General features: G+C 38.9%; 1 protein-coding gene across 6 annotated transcripts in view; it reads left to right on the forward strand.

Annotated features, from left to right (window-relative positions):
- The window catches only part of sult4a1 (sulfotransferase family 4A, member 1), a 29,116-nt gene that overhangs the window by 5,830 nt on the left and 3,155 nt on the right, over positions 1-20,131 (forward strand). For 3 of the 6 annotated variants that reach the window (XR_005079046.1, XR_005079045.1, XR_005079047.1), the window contains exons 2-7: positions 11,281-11,411; positions 13,173-13,253; positions 13,455-13,581; positions 13,706-13,800; positions 16,692-16,830; positions 19,108-19,192. Coding sequence is in view for 2 of the 6 variants with exons in the window: in XM_037122388.1 (XP_036978283.1) it covers positions 11,281-11,411; positions 13,173-13,253; positions 13,455-13,581; positions 13,706-13,800; positions 16,692-16,873; positions 19,108-19,156 (665 nt within the window). In the remaining 4 variants the exon portion in view is untranslated. Of the gene's footprint in view, positions 1-11,280; positions 11,412-13,172; positions 13,254-13,454; positions 13,582-13,705; positions 13,801-16,691; positions 16,874-19,107; positions 19,193-20,131 lie in introns of all 6 variants that reach the window. The other 3 variants (XR_005079044.1, XM_037122388.1, XM_037122387.1) reach the window with 2 other exon arrangements.

The following is a 20,131-nucleotide window of genomic DNA, read 5'->3' on the forward strand; positions in this document are numbered from 1 at the left end:
TTATGTTGTGTAAAGTGATTTGTGTATTTTATTATACAACACAACATATGTAGTGGGGTGGCTGTAGGTCAGCGGGTAGAACAGGTCTACTAGCGATCGGAAGGTCACTGGTTCAAATCCCGGCTCCGGGCAAGGCTGAGCTACATGTCGAAGTGTCCTTGAGTGAGATACTGAACCCCATATTGCTCATCAGTGAGCAATGCGATGAGCCCTCACCCTGATGCTGGGACTAGCTCCAGCAGCAACACCCCTGCGACCCCACGGATAAGTGGTTACAGACAATGACATGACATGACAACATATGTATTATTTATGTTTCAGTATGTTATTTCTCATGGTTTTGCTAATTTATTATTGAAACAGTATTGCTAATATAGTAATTGTGCTTATATTTAAAGATAGATCCAGATGTCTTATGTAATCTACACAGACAAGAGTGTAATGGATTATGACAGGTTGTAGACATTTCCATTGAATACCTATCATGCTTTCCCTAACCCTGCATTTCCTCTGTGTGTTTTTATCCTTATACTGAGACTGAGAACAATCTGGGTGTATCTCAGTCTTTACAGAGATGCACCCAAGCCTGAATGACCTCCTACAATAAACACCAATGGACCAATTTAATCTGCTGTCACTACTACTACACCTGTCTCATCACTACGTGAGGTATAATAATCCATGATGACACGCTGAAGGGCATTATCCCACATATACTTTATAGCAACTGGTGGTATAGCGATTAGATCAGAGAAATGCATTTATTTTTCTGATTGTGTCACAGTGGTTACTTCTTAAGCAAAAACAACCAAAGCATTAAGATGCCTTTATGCTTAATTGTGAATTCAGCTTAAGTATAGACTTAATCATATTCATTCTGTGTGGCCACTACCCCAGAACCCATGGGACCTTATAGCGAAAAAAAAAAAAAGTATCATTTCCTGATCCTGTGAAAATAAGTAACTAGAAAGACTATATAGCCAGCACTCACTGAAAGGTCACCACAACCTGTAACTTAGATATAGTAGAGCTGATCCTGTATATTAGTTTGCTCATAAAAATGACAAACACTCCTTTCACACAGCTGCAGTTGTCAATATTGACAGTATCTTTACCTTTTCGTTGGTGCGGAGTTTTTACACAAACTAGATGTTGTATTACTTTGTTTAGAACAATCTGTCACTTTCTGGATCTGAACACATCATATGTGTGATTCATGGTTCATTCAGTCAGATTTGAACATGTATTTGTTGTTTTCATTAGTTGCTGTTGTATTTGCTGTATTTTTTTTTTTTTACTACTTTCATTCACACCCTTCTAGAGACCCTACTCTGATGACACTGCATTTTAAAGTCTGGTTAAACGATGCAGACAATGAGTTGCAACAAGCACAACTTTTTTTAAGGACAGTATTTAAGGACAAAAACACAAGAATTCTCCCCCAAGCTCTACCATTAGTCTGCTGATTTCCAAGTCCAAATAGAAATTTGAAGTAAAATAAACAGAATTAAAAAGATAATTAATTTTACACGTAACTAGAAACAATCAGGTCATAAATAACCTAATAAAATATCTAACTGAAAAAAAAACTTAAAATGTAAAATGATAATCTGAAGAAAATTTAAAATACAAAAGCTGAAACTGAAATGCATAACCTTAAAGCATTTGTAAAAATGACATTTTAAATAGTAATTTTACAAGGGAAGCATGAAATGTATTTGATAATTAAATCAAGAGGAAATAATCTGTGCCTGTCTTAACCATGAGCAAAATATATAACTATAAGCATCGCAAACTCTACAACTGACTACCCTAGTAATGAATTGGCCACACTTTTGCATTTTTACCAGATATGGTCCAGTCACATACAGCCGAAGTCAAGAGCTTCCATCCACTGGAAAAGAAATTGTATACAGTATCATGGAGTCATTACTTCAAATGATTTCAACAGCTCTCATTTTTCTGTGATGGAATGAGTGGAACACAAACTCCTGTGCCACAAAAAAACAACACACGAGTTTCAGTAATCATTTTTTTGTATCCTTATTTGTATTGATTTTAAACAAGGTGCATTTCTTTTAACATATGTATTCTGTTACATCAACAAAGATACACTAATTGCTCACCTCCCAAATAACCACCCACAAACTCTGAGCCAGTCAATGATAAAAAAATTATATTATCAATAATAAAATAAAAAACAATAACAATGAAGAAGAAGAAAAAAAAACTAATAACAAAAATAATAACTATGATAACAATATTGGTTTACAATAAAAATGACAGTAACATTACCCATACAAATAACAACAACAACAACAACAACAACAACAATAATAATAATAATAATAATAATAATAATAATAATAATAATAATAATAATAATAATAATAACAACTTGAGAAAAAAATGAAAAAGTAAAAAAAAAAACAAAAAAAAACAGACAACAAAAACACATACACAGGTGTAGTCTCAATTATTATTGTGACATTTAAGGACATATGTTTCCAGGTCTTGATTACAAAAATGTAATGAATGAATTCCATATTTGATGAAAAATATGTTTTTTGTGTTTAATGGCATATGTAAGCCATTCTATTGCTATACATGAGGATAGTTCATTATCCCATAGGTTCACAGACGGACAACAAAGACTTTTCCACTGTCTAGCAATAACACGTTTCGCATGTAGTAAGCAAAGATTGACCAGTTTTCTTTCATGTGTTCTAAAGGATAGCGCTTCTAGGATAAGACCAAGGATACACACTTCTGGGCTTGCGGGGACTTTTTTCTGGATGATGCAAGAAATTATCTCAACTAAGTCTTTCCAAAATGTTTGAATATGTTTACACGTTCAGATACAATGAAACAGAGTCCCTTTCTCTGTCGTACATTTTATACAGGTGTCCAGAATGTTAGGGTTAAACTTGTGGAGTTTTTCAGGAGTTATATATGTTCTCATGAGCCACCTCAATCTGCTGTTAATAGTCATGGTTTGTGCTTGACAACATGCCTTTTCCCATTCTAGTTCTGTGAGGTCTGTCTGAAAATCTTCCATCCAGGTGATTCTTTTATAGTTTGAGGACTCACTTGATGACCTTAGCAGTTTATTGTATGTTTTGGAGATCGTCCCTTTGGCATAGGGGTTGGGTGTTACCAGTTCTTCAATACTATTTAAAGCTGGACGTTGATATGATTGGCTTCTAGAGTGAATGAAACTCCGTATTTGAAAATATTTAAACAAATGATTCCTGGGAATCTTAAAATTATCTTTCAGATATTCAAAAGACATGAGGGTGTTATCTTTAAAGGGATCTGAAATAATCTGTAAACCAAGCTGTGCCCACAGTTTAAACCCTGGATCTGATGTACCTGGTGTAAATCTTGCATTGCCCCAGATAGGAGAAAAGTATGATATCTCCCTTGATTCTCCAAACATCTCTTGTGATTCATAACAAGCTGTAATTGTGGTTTTAACAAATGGATTGATTGTATTCTGTTAAGTTTTTTGAGAGAGTTAGAATATAGGTATCTGTCCAAGGTTAATCCTTTCACATTCAGCACCTCTATCTGAACTCATGGCTGATTTGAAGGATTAAAAAACAAAAGAGCGCAGATCTAACTTGGGCTGCTCTGAAGTACCACAGTAGGTTGGGTAATTGCAACCCTCCCCTATCATAAGGTAAACATAGTAATGTTAATCGAAGTCTTGGTCGTCTTTTATTCCAAATAAAATTAGTGAATGTTTTCCTCATGTTAGAAAAAAAGGCTGGTTGAGGTGAAAAAAAAGGGATTGACTGAAACAAATATAGACATTTTGGAAGAATGCTCATCTTAATGGCATTGATTCTGCCCATTAATGTAAGGGGGAGAGACATCCATCTATTCAAGGTATCATTAACATGTAGAACAATGGGGTAATAGTTATGTGGGATTATGTTTTTTATTTGAGGAGTTATAATAATCCCCAAATATTTAAACCCATCTTGAGATACTGTGAAAGGGTGCCGAATTACTGGATTATTTCTTTCTTTTTCATTGAGGAAAAGTATTGAAGATTTGGATTGATTGACCTTATATCCTGAGAATGTTCCAAAATGGTTGATCATATTGATCAGATTAGGCATCGTGTTTTTTTAGATCTGAAAGGTATAATAATACATCATCCGCAAATAATGAAATCTGATGTTCTTGGCCTGAAATATCAATTCCCTGTATCCCTGGGTGATTTTGTATGGCTATTGCCAGGGGTTCAATAGACATCACAAATAGTAGAGGGGACAGAGGGCAACCCTGTCGTGTACCATGGGACAGCTTGAGGGGTTCTGAGATTAAATTATTTGTAACAACTTCAGCTAATTGTTCTTAATGATGGGGGGAGAATTCCAGCTTCTAAGGACTCCTCAAACATTTCCATTAGAGGGTGTATTAGCTGATCTTTGAAGGCCCGTCTATGGGTAGGCTATCTGGTCCAGCTGTTTTACCATTGTTCATTTTATCTATAGCCTTCAGTAATTCCTCTGCAGAGATGAGTGAATCCAACCTCCGTTTTACCTCATCTGTTAAGTTAGGTATTTGGAGACCATCTAGAAAGTTGGTTTGTTGGATGTTAACTCCAGAAGATTTTGCTTTGTATAATGATTGGAAGAACTGGGTAAAAGCTTTGGTAATCTCCTGTGGGTCAGATGAGAGAGTCCCTGAGTTGGTTATAATGCTATTAATGGCTTTATCTGACTGCAGTTTTTTAATTTGCCGGTGAGAAGTTCGCCTGATTTTTCTCCCTGCTCATAAAATGTTTGTTTCAGGCGAAATAAGTTGTTTTCAGCATCAGATAGTGATAGTTTGTTGTATTGTGCTCTGAGGAGGAGTAAATCCTTCTGCTGTGGCATTGTATGCGACTCGTCTTCATAGGTTTCTTCATCAAGTGCTCTCAATTTTAAATTAACTTTATTAGTAATAGAGCTTGTATAGCTAATCATTTGTCCTCTAATGTAGGCTTTAAAATCCTCTCATCTCACAGACGCACTTGTTTCATTTGTATTTATTTTGAAAAATTCATCAATATTGGTACCAACAAATTCTAAGACGTTTGTATCATGTAACCATTTTGGATGCAGTCTCCATCTACAAGAACCTCTAATGATCTTGGTCATGTCATATATTACCTTTACCGGGCCGTGATCAGAAATCACAATAGTTTCATACTTAGTGTCATATATTTGTGAGAATAACTGATTTGAAACCAAGAAATAATCTATACGAGAATATGAGTTTGTTGATGTGGTAAAGCATGGGAATTCTGATTTGTTTGGTTATTTTGTTCTCCATGGATCACACAGATCTAATTTGTGCACAAATGTCTGTAATATTTTCCTACTTTGCGCATGAGTATTATCTATACTCTCAAGTCTTATCAAGGTCTGTTGACAGGGTTGTATTGAAATCTCCCCCAATAAGAAGTTGGCCAGGCATAGGCGCTAGAAGTAAAAATAATTCTTCAAAAAAAAAAAAGTGGGCTATCTGAATTTGGTCCATATAGATTTACAAGGTTTATCTTCTTGTCAGTGAAGCCCTTGAAGTATTAGATACCTGCCTGCCTTGTCAGACACAACATTCAGCATTTGAAATGGAATAGATTTGTGAATTAATGTTACTACTCCTCTTGCATTAGATGTACTGTATATGATGCTGCATACACCTCTCCAGCCCATCTCTTTTGTACCTTCTGTATTTCACTAGATAGTAAATGCGTTTCTGGTAGGACACAATATTTGCTTTGAGTTGTTTCAGTCTATGCATGACCTGCTTTACTTTAGATATTTTACCTAATCCCCTCACATTCCAGGATATTATATTGATATGTGACTCATTCCTCATGTAACCATTGTCTATTATGTTTCCTTAGGTGAGAGACAACACCTGTATTAAAAGCAGACACTTACATATTTACAACCAAAAGGAATACAATAATAAGACAAAAAGAGGCTCTTGGACGCTATGAACCCGAACGAACCTGGGTCTCTTTTCCCTTCCCCCAAACGTAAAAGATTCAACAGTGGCCTCGACTGATCTTTCATTAAGGAGCAAGTCTTTTACACCATAGGATACCGCTGTTCGCCAACGTCACCGTCACTCCATCACAGAACATCCCTTCAAGATATTTTTATACACTCCATTGATAGTCTACACATTGTACCCAGAGAACTGAATGATTTATCCAGGTCAGCATAGTCCAAGCATAGATTAAACAAACAAGAAAGAGAGAGAGTGAGAGAAAGAAAAAGAAGAAGAAAGAAATGTATTCTCACCTGAGAATAAATAGTCTACATATTACCGGTAACCAGTAATGTTATCTTTCTGTAGGCTTAACAAGAAGGTAGGCCCGCCAGCTGACAAAAAGTCACACAGTTCACGGTATATCCTACTGTTCAACGTCTCCTCGTTCCTCCATGACGCCGGCCCCGACAAGCCTCTCCACCTCCTCCGGTGTGTTACAGATGGTGTTTTTCCTGTTGCGGGAGATGATCAGTTTGGCTGGATATCCAAATCTGTACTCCATGTTCAGCGACTGTAGACGTTTCTTCACCCCGTCAAACTGCTGTCGTTGTTTGCGCACTCCCACAGAAAAGTCCGGAAAAAACATGACTTGGTGATCTTGGTATTTCACTGTTTTCATTTCTCTCGTGTCCCCCATCACTCGTTGTCGATCTTGAAAGTTCAAGAACTTCATGATTAACACTCAGGGATATATCTGTTCCATTGCAGATCTACTTGGGAGCCTGCCAATTCAGTGTGCTCGTTCAATTATAACTGGACTTGGTAGTGATGCTCTAAACACTTCAGGTAGCCATTCTTCCAGAAATTTGACGGCATTTCCCCCCTCCGCCTTTTCCGGGAGGTTTACCAGGCGCAATTTGCATCGTCTATTTCTGTTCTCCAAGTCCTCTATTCTGGAGTTGAGCAGCTTCACTTGGTTCTCCATAGTTGGCATGGTTTTTTGCATACCACTGACATTATCTTCAGTATTGCTAATTCGGTGTTCGGCTTCAGAAAGCCTAGCTCCAAAGTCACGTATGTCCGTCTTGATGTCTTGCATGGCAGACAGCACACCATCAAATTGGGAGGTGAAAACATCTCTCAAGTCTGAGATGGCCTGGCTTTCTTCATTAGCCATAGCTTCTGCGCCTAGCAAAATGTTAGACTCCTCAGGCGCTTCTCCCTTTTTGTCAAGATTCTTCTTAGTTGTTGTCTTTCGAGTTGCCATCTATGTTATTTCCTTGCCTTAAACGCAATATAGTCACTCAGTTTTTTTTTTTTTTGAAGTTTTGAAACAGGATTTAGGACGCCCCTAGTAAGAGCTGCTTCCAACACAACCTATTCACTCGCCGCCATGTTGGATCCCCAGTAATCAATTTTTTATAGGTCTCCTGAAAATGTCACCAAATCTGCTGGACCAAAAATGTACATAATATACAGTAATTTGAATGATCAATTTAGGTTATCATAGAAAGTTGTGTGAATCACATGTTCCTTGTAGCACGGCCTCTTAACTTCTGAGTGATTCTGATTGGTAACAGCTCTGGTGGTGACCTTTCTGGGCCCATGTTAATAGGGCTTGTTTGATACAGCCATTAGATGCAGCCACAAACATTACAATGAGGAAGTCTAAGGAGCTCAGCACTGATCTGAAAGAACACATTATTGATTTGAACAAGAGAGGATTATTTCCAAGCAGTTACAAGTCCCAAGATCAACTGTACAAACAGCTGTTTGTAAGTATAAAGTTCATGGCACAGTTGTGTCACTGCCACCATCAGGAAGAAAACACAAACTAAGAGAGAGAAAACTGGTCAGGATGATCAAGAGTCAACCAAAAACCACCGAAAAGCAAGTCTGCATGGAATTGCGTGTTTTGCATCGCTGAGAGCTGAGGCGCTGCTGTACAAGAAAGAACCCTTTGCTCCAGATGTAGCACCTTACAGCTCGACTGAAATTTGCTGCTGATCATATCGACAAAGAAAAAACCTTCTGGTGGAAAAATCTGTGGTCAGATGAAAGAGACATTGAGGTCTTTGGCAACAATGAGCAGCAATATGTTTGGTGGCCTTATACCCCAAGAACACCATACCTGCTGTCAAGCATGCTGGTGGTAGTATCATGCTGTGGGGCTGCTTTTCTGCCAGTGGATCTGCTGCTCTATAGAAAGTAAATGGAATAAGTAGGATTATCTCTAAATTCTTCAGGAAAACCTAAAATCATCAGACAGAAGATTGGGGTGTGGGTGCAGTTCAGTTTTCCAACAGGACAATGATGCCAAACACAAATTAAAGGTGGTAAAGGAATGGCTTAATCAAGCTAGATAGTTAGTTCTAGAATTGCCTTCCCAGAGTGAAATTGAGAAATTGTGGACTGTGCTGAAGAAACCAGTCTGTGCCAGGAAGCTAACAAATTTAGTTGAACTTCACTAATTCTCTAAAGAGGACTATCAGAAACTTGTGGATGGCTATCAAAAGTATCTAATTAAAATGGCCAAGGAACATTTAACACCCTGCTATGAGCTGGCGACTTGTCCAGGGTGTACCCTGCCCTCACCCAGAAACAGCTGGGATTGGCTCCAGCAACCCACGCGACCCATTGAAAAATGGATTAAGTGGTTACAGACAATGGTCGGCGGCTGTCTGCCTAGATAGGTTGGCTAGATCACTGGCTAGAAATGAGAAGGTGCTTTTGTTTACCACTGTCTGAAATCAGGGAATAGAATAGAATAGAATTGCTGGGACCCAGATTACAAGCATTACTCACAAATATTAAAACATTTGTGCACAGTAATGTCACTGCATTACATTTCAGCAGCAAAACTAAGATCTGTAGTTACAAACTTGTCAGGAAAGCAGATGCTCACTAGAGGAAACAGAATTAAACATTTCGCTTCTGAAATAAATGTTTTCTGATGGAGCTTAGGATTTATCATGAGAATGGCTGCTTAACTCAAAACAATTTAATCCTTTTGGAGGTTTGAAAGAACACGGCAAACAAATTGACATTAAATCCTGATTGATCCTATTGGTGGGTTGAGAGATTTAAATAATAAATGAAAATAAGCTGCAATTACTTTTCTGCTGCTGGGGGATTGTTCCAGTTGATGTAATTAATATGTTCCCCATTAAAGATGTACTATTTTACCTCACCGCATCCCATCTGCTATTAATCAGAATTATTATTCTGTTGATATCACTGCAATTCACACATCACATAACAGATTTAGGTTGTAAAGTTAGGGAAGGCTTAGCCTCCCCAAGCCTACATTACCCTGCCATGTCTGAATGTTTCTGTGTTTTATTTATATTATTTAAATGAAGTTTCTCATCATTCAAACACAACTCAATCCTGTCATGAATGCAAAATACACCTGAACTGCTACCGCTGAGAAATAAAGTTTTCATTTAGAGTGAGAGAGATTTTTTAGGGAAATTTCAAAAATATCTTTGCCATGTGTTTTATTAGGTTTCACGACCTGTATTTGGCCTGCCTTAGGCCAGACAGATACATAACAACTTCCTGTAAACAAGAACAGTCTGTCTTTTCCCTGTCACCCTGTTATGCAAAAAGTTGGCAACCTGTCAGGTTGATAGTTTACTAAAAAAACAGTCATGAAGGCACTGTACTATTTTCACAAACAAGACCACACCACAATTTGATGTTTAGATAGTTTATTGAAATGGTAGAAGGGCGGTCGAGGTTAGTGGATGATGAAGGGGAAAGGTCAAGGTCGGTGGATGAAGAAAGGGAAGGATCGAGGTCGGTGGATGAAGAAAGGGAAGGGTCGAGGTCGGTGGATGAAGAGGGAGTTTGAATGAAGTGCAGATCGGCTGGACCATCTAGGAACTGGGAGGTTGAGACTCAGAGTGGGGGTATGTCTTGATGGGCGCATGTTTTGGTCAGCGTGGCTTCATCATGCCCCCGCGGTTCCTGTGCTGGGATGGACTGCTGGCAGTTCTGTGAGAAGATAGTGGAGAAGGAGAGGGTCTGGGGGAGAGGGTTATAAGAACTTGGGAAGAACAGGAGAGAATTAATTAGGCTTGCCTATATAGGTTTCATGTGTGATTGGGTCAGGGCACGCAGGTGGTTGAGTTAATGAGGCATGGATGTTTTGTTGAGCTGCGGATGGTTATGTTGATGAGATGCAGCTGGTTAGATTGGCTGAGCCTGGCTGAGCCTGGGTGGCGGATCGGCAAGGCGGTCCAATTCCTGAACCTTAGTTATAATAACTTAATTTAAAAGTCAGAGATGTTACCGTACGCTTTGCTTAATGAAGCAAAGCATAGGTTTCTCATGAGGTGAATCTGACAGCAGCCTATAACCTGCATTTTGTTGTGTTATTTGACTTCAGCTTTTCCAAAAGAAGCAATTGTAACTGAAGATTACACTGACCCGCTTGAACATATCTGAAAAACCACAATGAGTCACAGGGACAACACAGAGAACATTGGCATGGCCAGTAATTAAACAGTATTATGATGACAGAGATTCTGCTTTAATACAGGAATTTATTGGCAATTTTTCCTTAATAAGTGATTCGTGGTTAGACTACCGATATATCAGGACCGGTAGAACGGCCCAATTTCTATCGGGGGTTCTATCGTATTGGTGAAATGTTGTGCTGATAGAAAAAAAAAGTGTGACAGTGACAAAAGCATGCGCTGATGTACTGATTTATTTTGTCCAGTGGGGCGCACTGAGCTCCGCCAGAGACTTTGGCTCAGCTCACATTTCAGTGAAGTCCCTCAGACACTGAATGACAGCATGTTATTCATTTAGATTTGTTTATTTATTTTTATTTATTTATTGAAAGTTCTGCTACATCTATGCACAATCCAAGGCCTGTTTTCATTCCAGCTCAAAAACTCACTATATCGGTTGCATATCGGTGATTGCACCCCATGCTGCTGGGCCTTTGTCACCGACATTGGCCCGCCTCTGTTGGGACTCTGTTACTACCTCTGCTGCCAGAATGAAACTGTCCCCCAAAAGGCAGTGTGAATAGGGCTGTTTTTAAAACCATTGTTATTAAAAAAAAAAGGCAATGAACTTATCTTGTAACCATGTAAGTAAAATTACTAATGTGATAGTCAATTAATGTTTGCTGAAACACTATTTCAGCCAATATTGCAAAAGTTAGTTTCTTTTGTACTTTGTCTCATTAAGTTAACCCCCCTTTACTTCTTCTCTCCGTCTCACATTCCTGACTATCTTCTTGCTTTCTCTCTTCTCTCCTCGTAGGCACCAGCTTACTTCAGGAGATCGTGTATCTCGTGAGTCAGGGGGCAGACCCTGATGAGATTGGCCTCATGAACATCGATGAACAGCTGCCTGTCTTAGAGTATCCCCAACCTGGGCTGGACATCATACAGGTAATATAGTTGAAATTACATTAGCATTCATTCACTTCATTAACCAACTTAATCGTTCTGGACTTCATGAGTTCGGGGGGCCTGCTGGATGTGGCAGCATTATGACAAAACTGACACCTTTCTTAGATGTGAAATATGAGATTACTGGTAGCTGTTTCAATTTTACATCACCAAAATCCAAACTAGGCTATCCTTGCTCCCAATCACAAGGATTCTATCTTTTAGCTTGATGAGAACATAAGAAGAACTGAACAGCAGGGTTGTTTTTAAAGTTTGTCACATTCTCAGACAATGAGCCCACAATATTTGAGAACATAAGAAGAACTGAACAACAGGGTTGTTTTTAAAGTTTGTCACATTCTTAGACAATGAGCCCACAATATTTTAGGCTTTACTCAAACAAATGTTGTCAACCAGTATGGAGAGGCATCAGTAATTCTCAGGTCTACACTGAAACAACTGGACTCTTTTAGTTAGTTTTCTGTTTGATTTTGCGACTTGAAGTATCCATGCTAATCCAATACAGAGTTTACACCTGGACCTCTGCTATTGTTGTCCTGCAACAATGGCGGAGGGCCACATTACACTGCAAACCCCATGGGAAACAGTATATGACAGAAGAAATTAATTTTGAGCAGACAGACTAAAATAGATTAACAGATGGCTCAAATCCAGTCTTCAGTGAATGTATTCAATAAACAAACTGCCAACATTCAAACCAGTGTCAGTTCCACCGAGGGTTATATAGTGGCTGGTAAGAAGATCACAGGGCTGCTCAAAACAGTAGAGGCTCTGGAAATGAAGATGGATTACTTGGGGAAAAAAAAGCTAATAATCCAGTTTGCTGACTTTTGGTGTGGTAGAAGGTAAGGAGTAGAATGACATTGTGACATTTGTACAGTTTTTTGTTGGAGATCCTGGGCCTGGATATACTAGCTGCTTGTCCTTTGTAAATCGAAAGAACACATCATATCTCTATAATAAATGTTGTCTTGTTTCTTCCAAATGTGAAGAAACATGACAAATTGGCAATTTAACAATTACTTAATTTAACAAACAGGAGCCTCAGTAAGGTGTGGAAGAACCATACATAGCCACAACAGCTTGGCACCTCCTCCTCACCACAGAGCAGGGTTTCTCAGAGACTACCTCCAGAATTTGGGAGTTGAGTGGATGGAATGGGCTGCCAGCAGTCCTGACTTGACCTCAACCTCATTGAACACTTGTGGGATCAGCTTGGGCTCGCTGTTTGTGCCAGAATTATCAACACAACCACGGTGGCTGACTTGCGACAAATGCTGGTTGAATAACGGGATGCTATCCCACAGCAGTGTGTGACCAGGCTGGTGGCGAGCATGAGGAGGAGGTGCCAGGCTGTTGCGGCTGTGTGTGGTTCTTCCACATGCTACTGAGGACCCTGTTTGTTGAATGAATAAATTGTTGCCAATTTATTGACAATATGTCTTGTTACTTTAGACTTCAATCCACCAAACAACACCAAACAAGAGTCAATTGTAGAATAAGCTGTTTGGCAGAGAAGATTTAGCAAAACAGCTCATGGGCGCAACATGCATACTTAGCTCTGCTGCTCATCCCACAAATACATGTTCCTTACAAATGTGTCCTCATTTAAAAAGGATATTAACAGCTTCTTTACTTTTTGTGCTACGTTCATTTTTAGCATAAAGTCTAAGTTATCAAGAACATTATCCTAGCTACTTAAATTATGCGAATTAAAGTAATTCCTTTGTGTTTCCACAGGAGTTGACGTCCCCTCGTCTGATCAAAAGCCATCTTCCCTATCGATTCCTCCCCACAGCCATGCACAATGGAGAGGCCAAGGTCAGTCAATTTGAGGACTGACAGCAGAAATGACTTTTTTGTCACTTATATTTCTTGGCAGATTCACATACTAAAGGAGTGTGCCCTAAAATGAATTTAAATCAATAGTTATTTGTCTCCAAAATGGAGACTAAAGCAGCATCACATGGGACTAATTTTACATATCTGACGGCATAGGGTATTGTTGTGGTTCTGTTCTAGGTGATCTATATGGCTCGTAACCCTAAAGACCTGGTAGTTTCCTACTACCAGTTCCACCGCTCTCTCAGGACCATGAGCTACCGGGGAACCTTCCAGGAGTTCTGCCGGCGCTTTATGAATGACAAGCGTGAGTATGGACTGGGACGTACCTTGTCAGGTGACCTTAATCTGGTTTCAGGTCAGTGAACCCCTGCACTGTTATGTCTCTGTAAGATCATGCAGCTGTATCTCTTTATCTTTCTCTCTCATAGTGGGATATGGTTCCTGGTTTGAACATGTTCAGGAATTCTGGGAACATCGTATGGACTCCAATGTCCTCTTCTTGAAGTATGAAGACATGTACAAGGTAACACCTTTTTTTTAGCAAATGTCTGCTAGCTCTTGTCTTAGTATGTAACTCCAAGTCATAACCCACTGCTCTGGCCTTTGTGTTTAGATAAGGACAGTGAATCAGTAAGCTTATCTAGGGCAGCTTCTGTACTGATGAATGAGACTCTATGCTGTGCAGCTCTTTTGTGTGAAACCACTTTTTAACCTATATTCATACACTTTAGGTCTTTGTGATCATGCATGCATACACATTTTTTGCACTTTCACTGAGATGTGCAGTATTAGTGAACAAATCAAGTTTGCCTGTAGTGTTGCCTTGCTAGCTGTGAGATATGCCATAATTACATTGTATGCTCTCCCTATCACATTTCTAAATGTAAGGGCCAAATGGATTGAAATTACATCACCAACTCCCTGGAAAATAAAAGCACAGAGAATAAAACAGAATACCCAACAATAAAAAAAGATTCAAAAATGAGATGAGTTAAAAATAGACAATTAAACATGTGACAAATGTAAGAAGTGACCTTAGATTCTCAAACAGAAAGTTTTAAGGCTGATGGGCCCTGAATGCAATATCCTGATTGCCGTTATTCTGGAGCCATGGATGAGGAACAGTCAGAAGACTACTGCCCAAGGCTGTACTCAAACGTGTAGTGCATCAGCAATATAATCACGAGCCAGCTTTTGAGAAGTCTTAGTGGGATCCAAATCTTCAAATCAGCACTGAAACTTGATAACAGTCAAGACGTGATTATATAAACGCATGAAAGAACTTAACAGGATGAGGGAGAGACTTTGGATTAGAACCTGCTCACGCCTCCGACCGAGGAGCAGGCACTGGACTTGGCACTGGACTTGGCGTGGGACTCGGCCAGGCCTCCGACCAAGGAGCAGGCACGGGACTCGGCTGGGCCTCCGACCGGGGAGCAGGGATAGGTGCCGAAGGCGTGGGCTGGGACCCACTGGAGGCCAGCGGCGTACTTGAGTTCGACTCTGTAAGATGTGGAACAATTTTGTGTGAAACTGAAGCAGTTAAATAAAAAGAACATACTACGCCACATTAATATTTGACCTTTGCTTTCTCAAAGGCGCCCTTTTTTTACTTTATCTGGTCTTATCGTGTTTATGAGGCACTGACTCACATCATAGCCTTTTCTCAGAATCGGTTTCTTGGAACTATAACTGGTCTGACAGTTTCACATTTGTCTGCACGTCGTTTGTGCAAAAACCTGACATCATTGTTTAGGTGCTCAGTATATGAATGAGAAGAAGAAAAAAATCCACTCTTTATTGTATGCCATTTGAAATATATCTGAGAAGTTGTATTTCTCTGTGAATTTTGGGGAATACTTCTCCAGCTCTCCTTGTAAATGGCCTGAATTAAATCATAAAAGATTTATAAATAAGAACCTATTTGATGTCAAAGTGAAAACAGAGCTCTACAAAGTGATGTCAATTAATTAAAAATACATAATGTTTAATAGGTGATTGCATAGATATGTACGAGCACCTTAAAGACTTGATGATACACAGTAGCAGTGGTCATACTCTCTACAAAGCTTTTTAGCCTCTTTCAGCTCATTGTTTGGTTTTCCAAAGGTTCGTTAAGAGTTGGTGGAAACCAAACCAGACCTAAAGGGAGAGGGAATATTAAATGTGCCTTAATCAGGACCCAGGCACAGCATCCTGGCTATCCGTGCAACAGCTCTTCTAAAGTGAACTGATTATAAATCAACACATTATATCATCTTTAATACATTCAGAAATGGAGGAATAAAAGCCTATAGCATTCCCATCAGTCTCCAGCCTGTTTTCTGCTTTTTGTCAGCAGCCTAACATACTGTTAGTTTTGTATTTGTGAACACAGTGACATTTGCATTTAGGGCTTTAAGGTGCAATATGTAAGAATTGGTCACCTGTTGGATTATTTATGTCTAGTAGTGTTGCACGGTAAACTGATACTAGAAAGGTACCGCGGTACCCAGCCATTAAAAACAATACTTTTCCATGTTTTATTAGTATCGATACTTGATGAACTTTGTGCAACAGCGGAGCAGCGTGCTTTTGCCTCGGACGGTCAGCAGGAGCACTCATGCCACTTTCAGCTGACAGACATTCAGACTTGTTCAAAGAGTTGAAAGAGTTGAAAGAGTTGCAGGTTAGCGATAGATAACATTACATTAAATATCCCCTGGATGGAAGTCAAGCAAACTTTTTTCACCAACAGCGAGGAGCCAACTCTTAAGACCTAGCTATAATGTTACTCTTTTGCGCCTCTTGAGGTACAAAATGGTATTGCAAGACAGGACTAGCTTGTTAGCATGCTAACTTCAGTAGACATCTCTGATACCTTACAGATATCACACAGATATCTTAACATCTTTGTCCACATTCTGTTCTGTTTGTATTTCATCGGCTAGTGCTTTAAACTACAGTTTTTGCATGTTGCACCTCTATAGCCCTGTGTAGCCCACAGCCTCACAGAGCTGCAATCTGGTTTAGCAATTCTAATTGAGTCTGCCTTGAACAGACAGACACCCATATATAAACATGCATGTGTATGTAACTGTGTGCTGATAAGCTATGTGATCCTAGATAATATATTCTATATACAGAGCTGTACATTTTGTCCTTACAGTTGTCATATGTCTGTAGCCAGTGTGTCTCACCTTTATACCAAATAAATTGTGTGGGTAAGGGAACACTGTGTTCTCTACTGCTGTGGGTGGACACTGTTTAGGGAAGCAGAACTGCTGCCTTCATATTATGTAACAATTCAAGAGGAAGGCAGTTTTTCTCTATCTTTGTTTGAAATGACAGTTTTCATGGATTTCTCATTTTTATTCCTCTCCTCTCCTCTCCTCTCCTCTCCTCTCGTCTCCTCTCCTCTCTTCTCCTCTCCAGGATTCAGGTACGTTTGTGGAACAGTTAGCCCGTTTCCTGGGTGTTTCGTGTGACAAGTCTCAGCTGGAGGGTATGGTGGAGAGCTGTAATCAGCTCATCGAGCAGTGCAGCAACACAGAGGCGCTGTCCATCTGCAGGGGTGAGTGGAAGAGGATGAATACAACATTCCTCTGGTCTGCTAAGTAAGCACAATTTGGAATTTTTGGCTCCCTATCATTTGCTGTGAGATGCCTGGCTGAAAGGGCTTTCGTTGTAGCTGACACTGACTTTGTGAAGTAGCCTTTCCAATGCATAGGACTTGCCAAACTTGTCCTAAATCATGTCTGCCTTATCTTCAACATAATGGAAAAAATACAAAAAGCATGATAACTCTAAATTACCCAAAGCATCTGTTTCTGCATTATGATCTAAAAAGAAACTGGACAGCATAAACGCTGATACCGATATATCTTTGAGGGCCAGTATTGGCTGATGATATTGGCCATCCATATGGCTTTTGGATTCGAGTGCTTTTAGCACCACAAGCTGAGAGCAGTCTAGTTCCATTATATTAGAGAGAAGGCTGGCATCTCTATGGCCAGTATCTCCAAAATTGCAGCACTTACTACATTTTCAAAGAGGACATACATTACATACCGGTGGCGATATAAAGGCTTTCCTGTACAACTTTTTTGACAGTTGTAGGTACGCTACTGAAGAACTATAAACGGATTTAAATGTCCACATTCAATGGTTTTCACCAAATATTTCAAGAAAATATTTTGTCCTGATCATTGTCTAGATCATTTCAGATCACCATGTTACTGGTCTGGTTTTATTATACAAATAGAAACTCTTTCAAATTTGAAAAGTGCCTCTTGGCCTTGACTACTGGCATAGTAAAAAGAACAAATAATTTCTACAGTAAAAGTGTGCGTTAACTGTTGAAATGATTCAGCTCACAGCTGGCAGCCCACAGATAGTATTCATAAAAGTGGGGAATAACTTTGGGCTGCTAAAAAATGTGCAAGACGGCACAATGTAACATGGATCAATTGATTGACTTTTAGCAATGAATGTCCCCACTGCACTGGTGATTTTTTGTGCTCTCCTGAACTGGTAGGATAGGTTTGTCTGAAGGCATCAGGCATCCACCCGTGTGGTGACACAAGTCAAGCATTGATTGAAGGCAGTAACCTTTCTGTCACTGTTTTTGATCGCTGTATTCAAAATGTCCCAACACCGACGATTTAAAAGATGACGGTGCTTCTTCAAACTGTTGCCTCCCCAAAGCTGTTGCCATATTGTCTGCTGTGATTCTACCCTCTAACTCCAGCGCCACCTCCAGTGTCATTATGTCATTTACACACTACCAGTGATTAGCCATTTACTCCTGGTTACACACCTACCTGCTCTCTGCGCAGGACACCAACACACACAAACACAGCCAGTTTTCAGAGAAATGCATGGATTTTTATTTATTTAATTGCAAAAACGAAAATTTGTCAACCAGAAATGCATATTGACCCGTTGATGGCATATTACATGGTTCGATAATAAATTGAGATTTGTGGCACCCCTAATATATACTCATTTTTTTGCAGTGATCCGTCAAATATGGTTTCAAACAGTTGTGTGTAAGAGAGGCAAAATATCCATTTTACAGTTGAGCAATAAACTTCATTGTCTAAAATGACATCACTGCACTGAAACAGTAATCTTCACTGAACATTTAAGAATTATTCTGCATAATGGTCTGTAAAAAACAAAAAGTTTCATATTGTCCAATATAGTAAAACATATACACTGACAGGTTAGGCCAGTGTCAGCCGATAATATTGACCAATTGATATATCGGGTGCGCTCTAATATAAATAGCAATAAAAGAGGTGAATGAAGATGAATTGTGATGAATTGCCGCTATGAAAATACTATAGATAATTACGAGTTGAGTTTTTCTATGGTTTTTCCATTATTTTTCTATTATTTCACTTTTTTTTCACACAATTCATTCATCAGATTATCTATCTCAGAATTTGGAACAACACATATACACTTCTAGATTTATACCATATTGAACACCATTGGGTTCCATAGTTATCTACATAGGTCACTTTCTTACACTCAGTTTGACATGATTATAGCACCACCATGTGGCTATGTTGGATCTTACACCACAGATTGTATTTCAATATACTATACTTCAGCACACTATAACTAATGTATAAATTAAATAGTGTCTGATTTCAACCTGCAAGGCCTAGCCTGTTTTACTTTAACCCTTTTTGGAGTTTCATGTGTACATTTTTAAAAAAATTCTTTAAACAAATGTGTTTTTATTATTCAGTTTTGTTTTTCCTGTTTTGATTTGATGTATTGGTTTCTGTCATGTGCTTTTTTTTTTCCTGTTTTCCCATCAATTATATTTTCCTTTTAGTACATGGAAGTCTGATGTCTGGTCTGCTATAGGCTTAACACACAGCTGACTGTCAGTCTGATCTGTCTCACACACACCGCAGCAGGTGAGTCACTGCCACATCAGGCTGTATTCACTCTGCAGCTGAAACATGCAAAACAACATGCAGTGCTTTCAGTACAGAAACTGTTCAGCTGTTCAGATTCAAAACAGCTGTCTGAGGTGTGCCCCAATTTGGAACAAGAAAATAGGATGGGACTAAAAAAAAATCAACTTAGATTGGATAAGGAGTCATTTAATACACATCTGGTTTTACTCAAGCCAAATTCCTTTGCCAATATGTTAATTAATGAATTATTTAGATAGTGTCTTAACTTGGTGTTGGGAATCAGCTAATGAATCTGTTTTAGTCAGGTAACACTCTATTTTGAGGTCTATTTGATAAACGTTAATTAACAGGTAATAAGGACCTCTTAAATTGTTGTAAGATGTGTAATATCATCAATAAGACTATAGAACTGTTGATGATAGCATATTAAGCATTTTTTTTGATTTTAAGCCATTTATAAGCACTTATAAGAAACTTTTTCCTGGCATTAAGTAAACACTGAAAATGTATCTCTGTTCCTCACCATTACAAATTTACTAACCCTAACCCTCTCTCTTCAACTTTGTATTTCTAAGTATTAAATATTATTTTGATATGAAAATGAATCTGGATTCTACCGTCGTGATCAAAAGTTTACGTACACTTAAAAACAACATACCTGTATGTATCATGGCAGTCCTGAGTTCCAGTGATTTCCACAACTCTTATTTCTCTGTGATGGAATGAATAGAACACAAACTACTTTGTCACAAAAACAGAAATGAAGATCGGTTCAATATTTAATTCATTATAGGTCTTCTGAGAATGTGACTAAATCTTTAATACAATTTTTAACCACTTCTCTTGACAGAATTGGTGAAGTTCAACTAAATCTGTTCTCCTGTGCTTCTTGGCACAGACTGGTTTCTTCAGCACAGCCACATGCTCTCAATTGGG

Source organism: Acanthopagrus latus, chromosome 14 (genome assembly GCF_904848185.1).
Source record: "Acanthopagrus latus isolate v.2019 chromosome 14, fAcaLat1.1, whole genome shotgun sequence".
Taxonomy (NCBI): Eukaryota; Metazoa; Chordata; class Actinopteri; order Spariformes; family Sparidae; genus Acanthopagrus; species Acanthopagrus latus.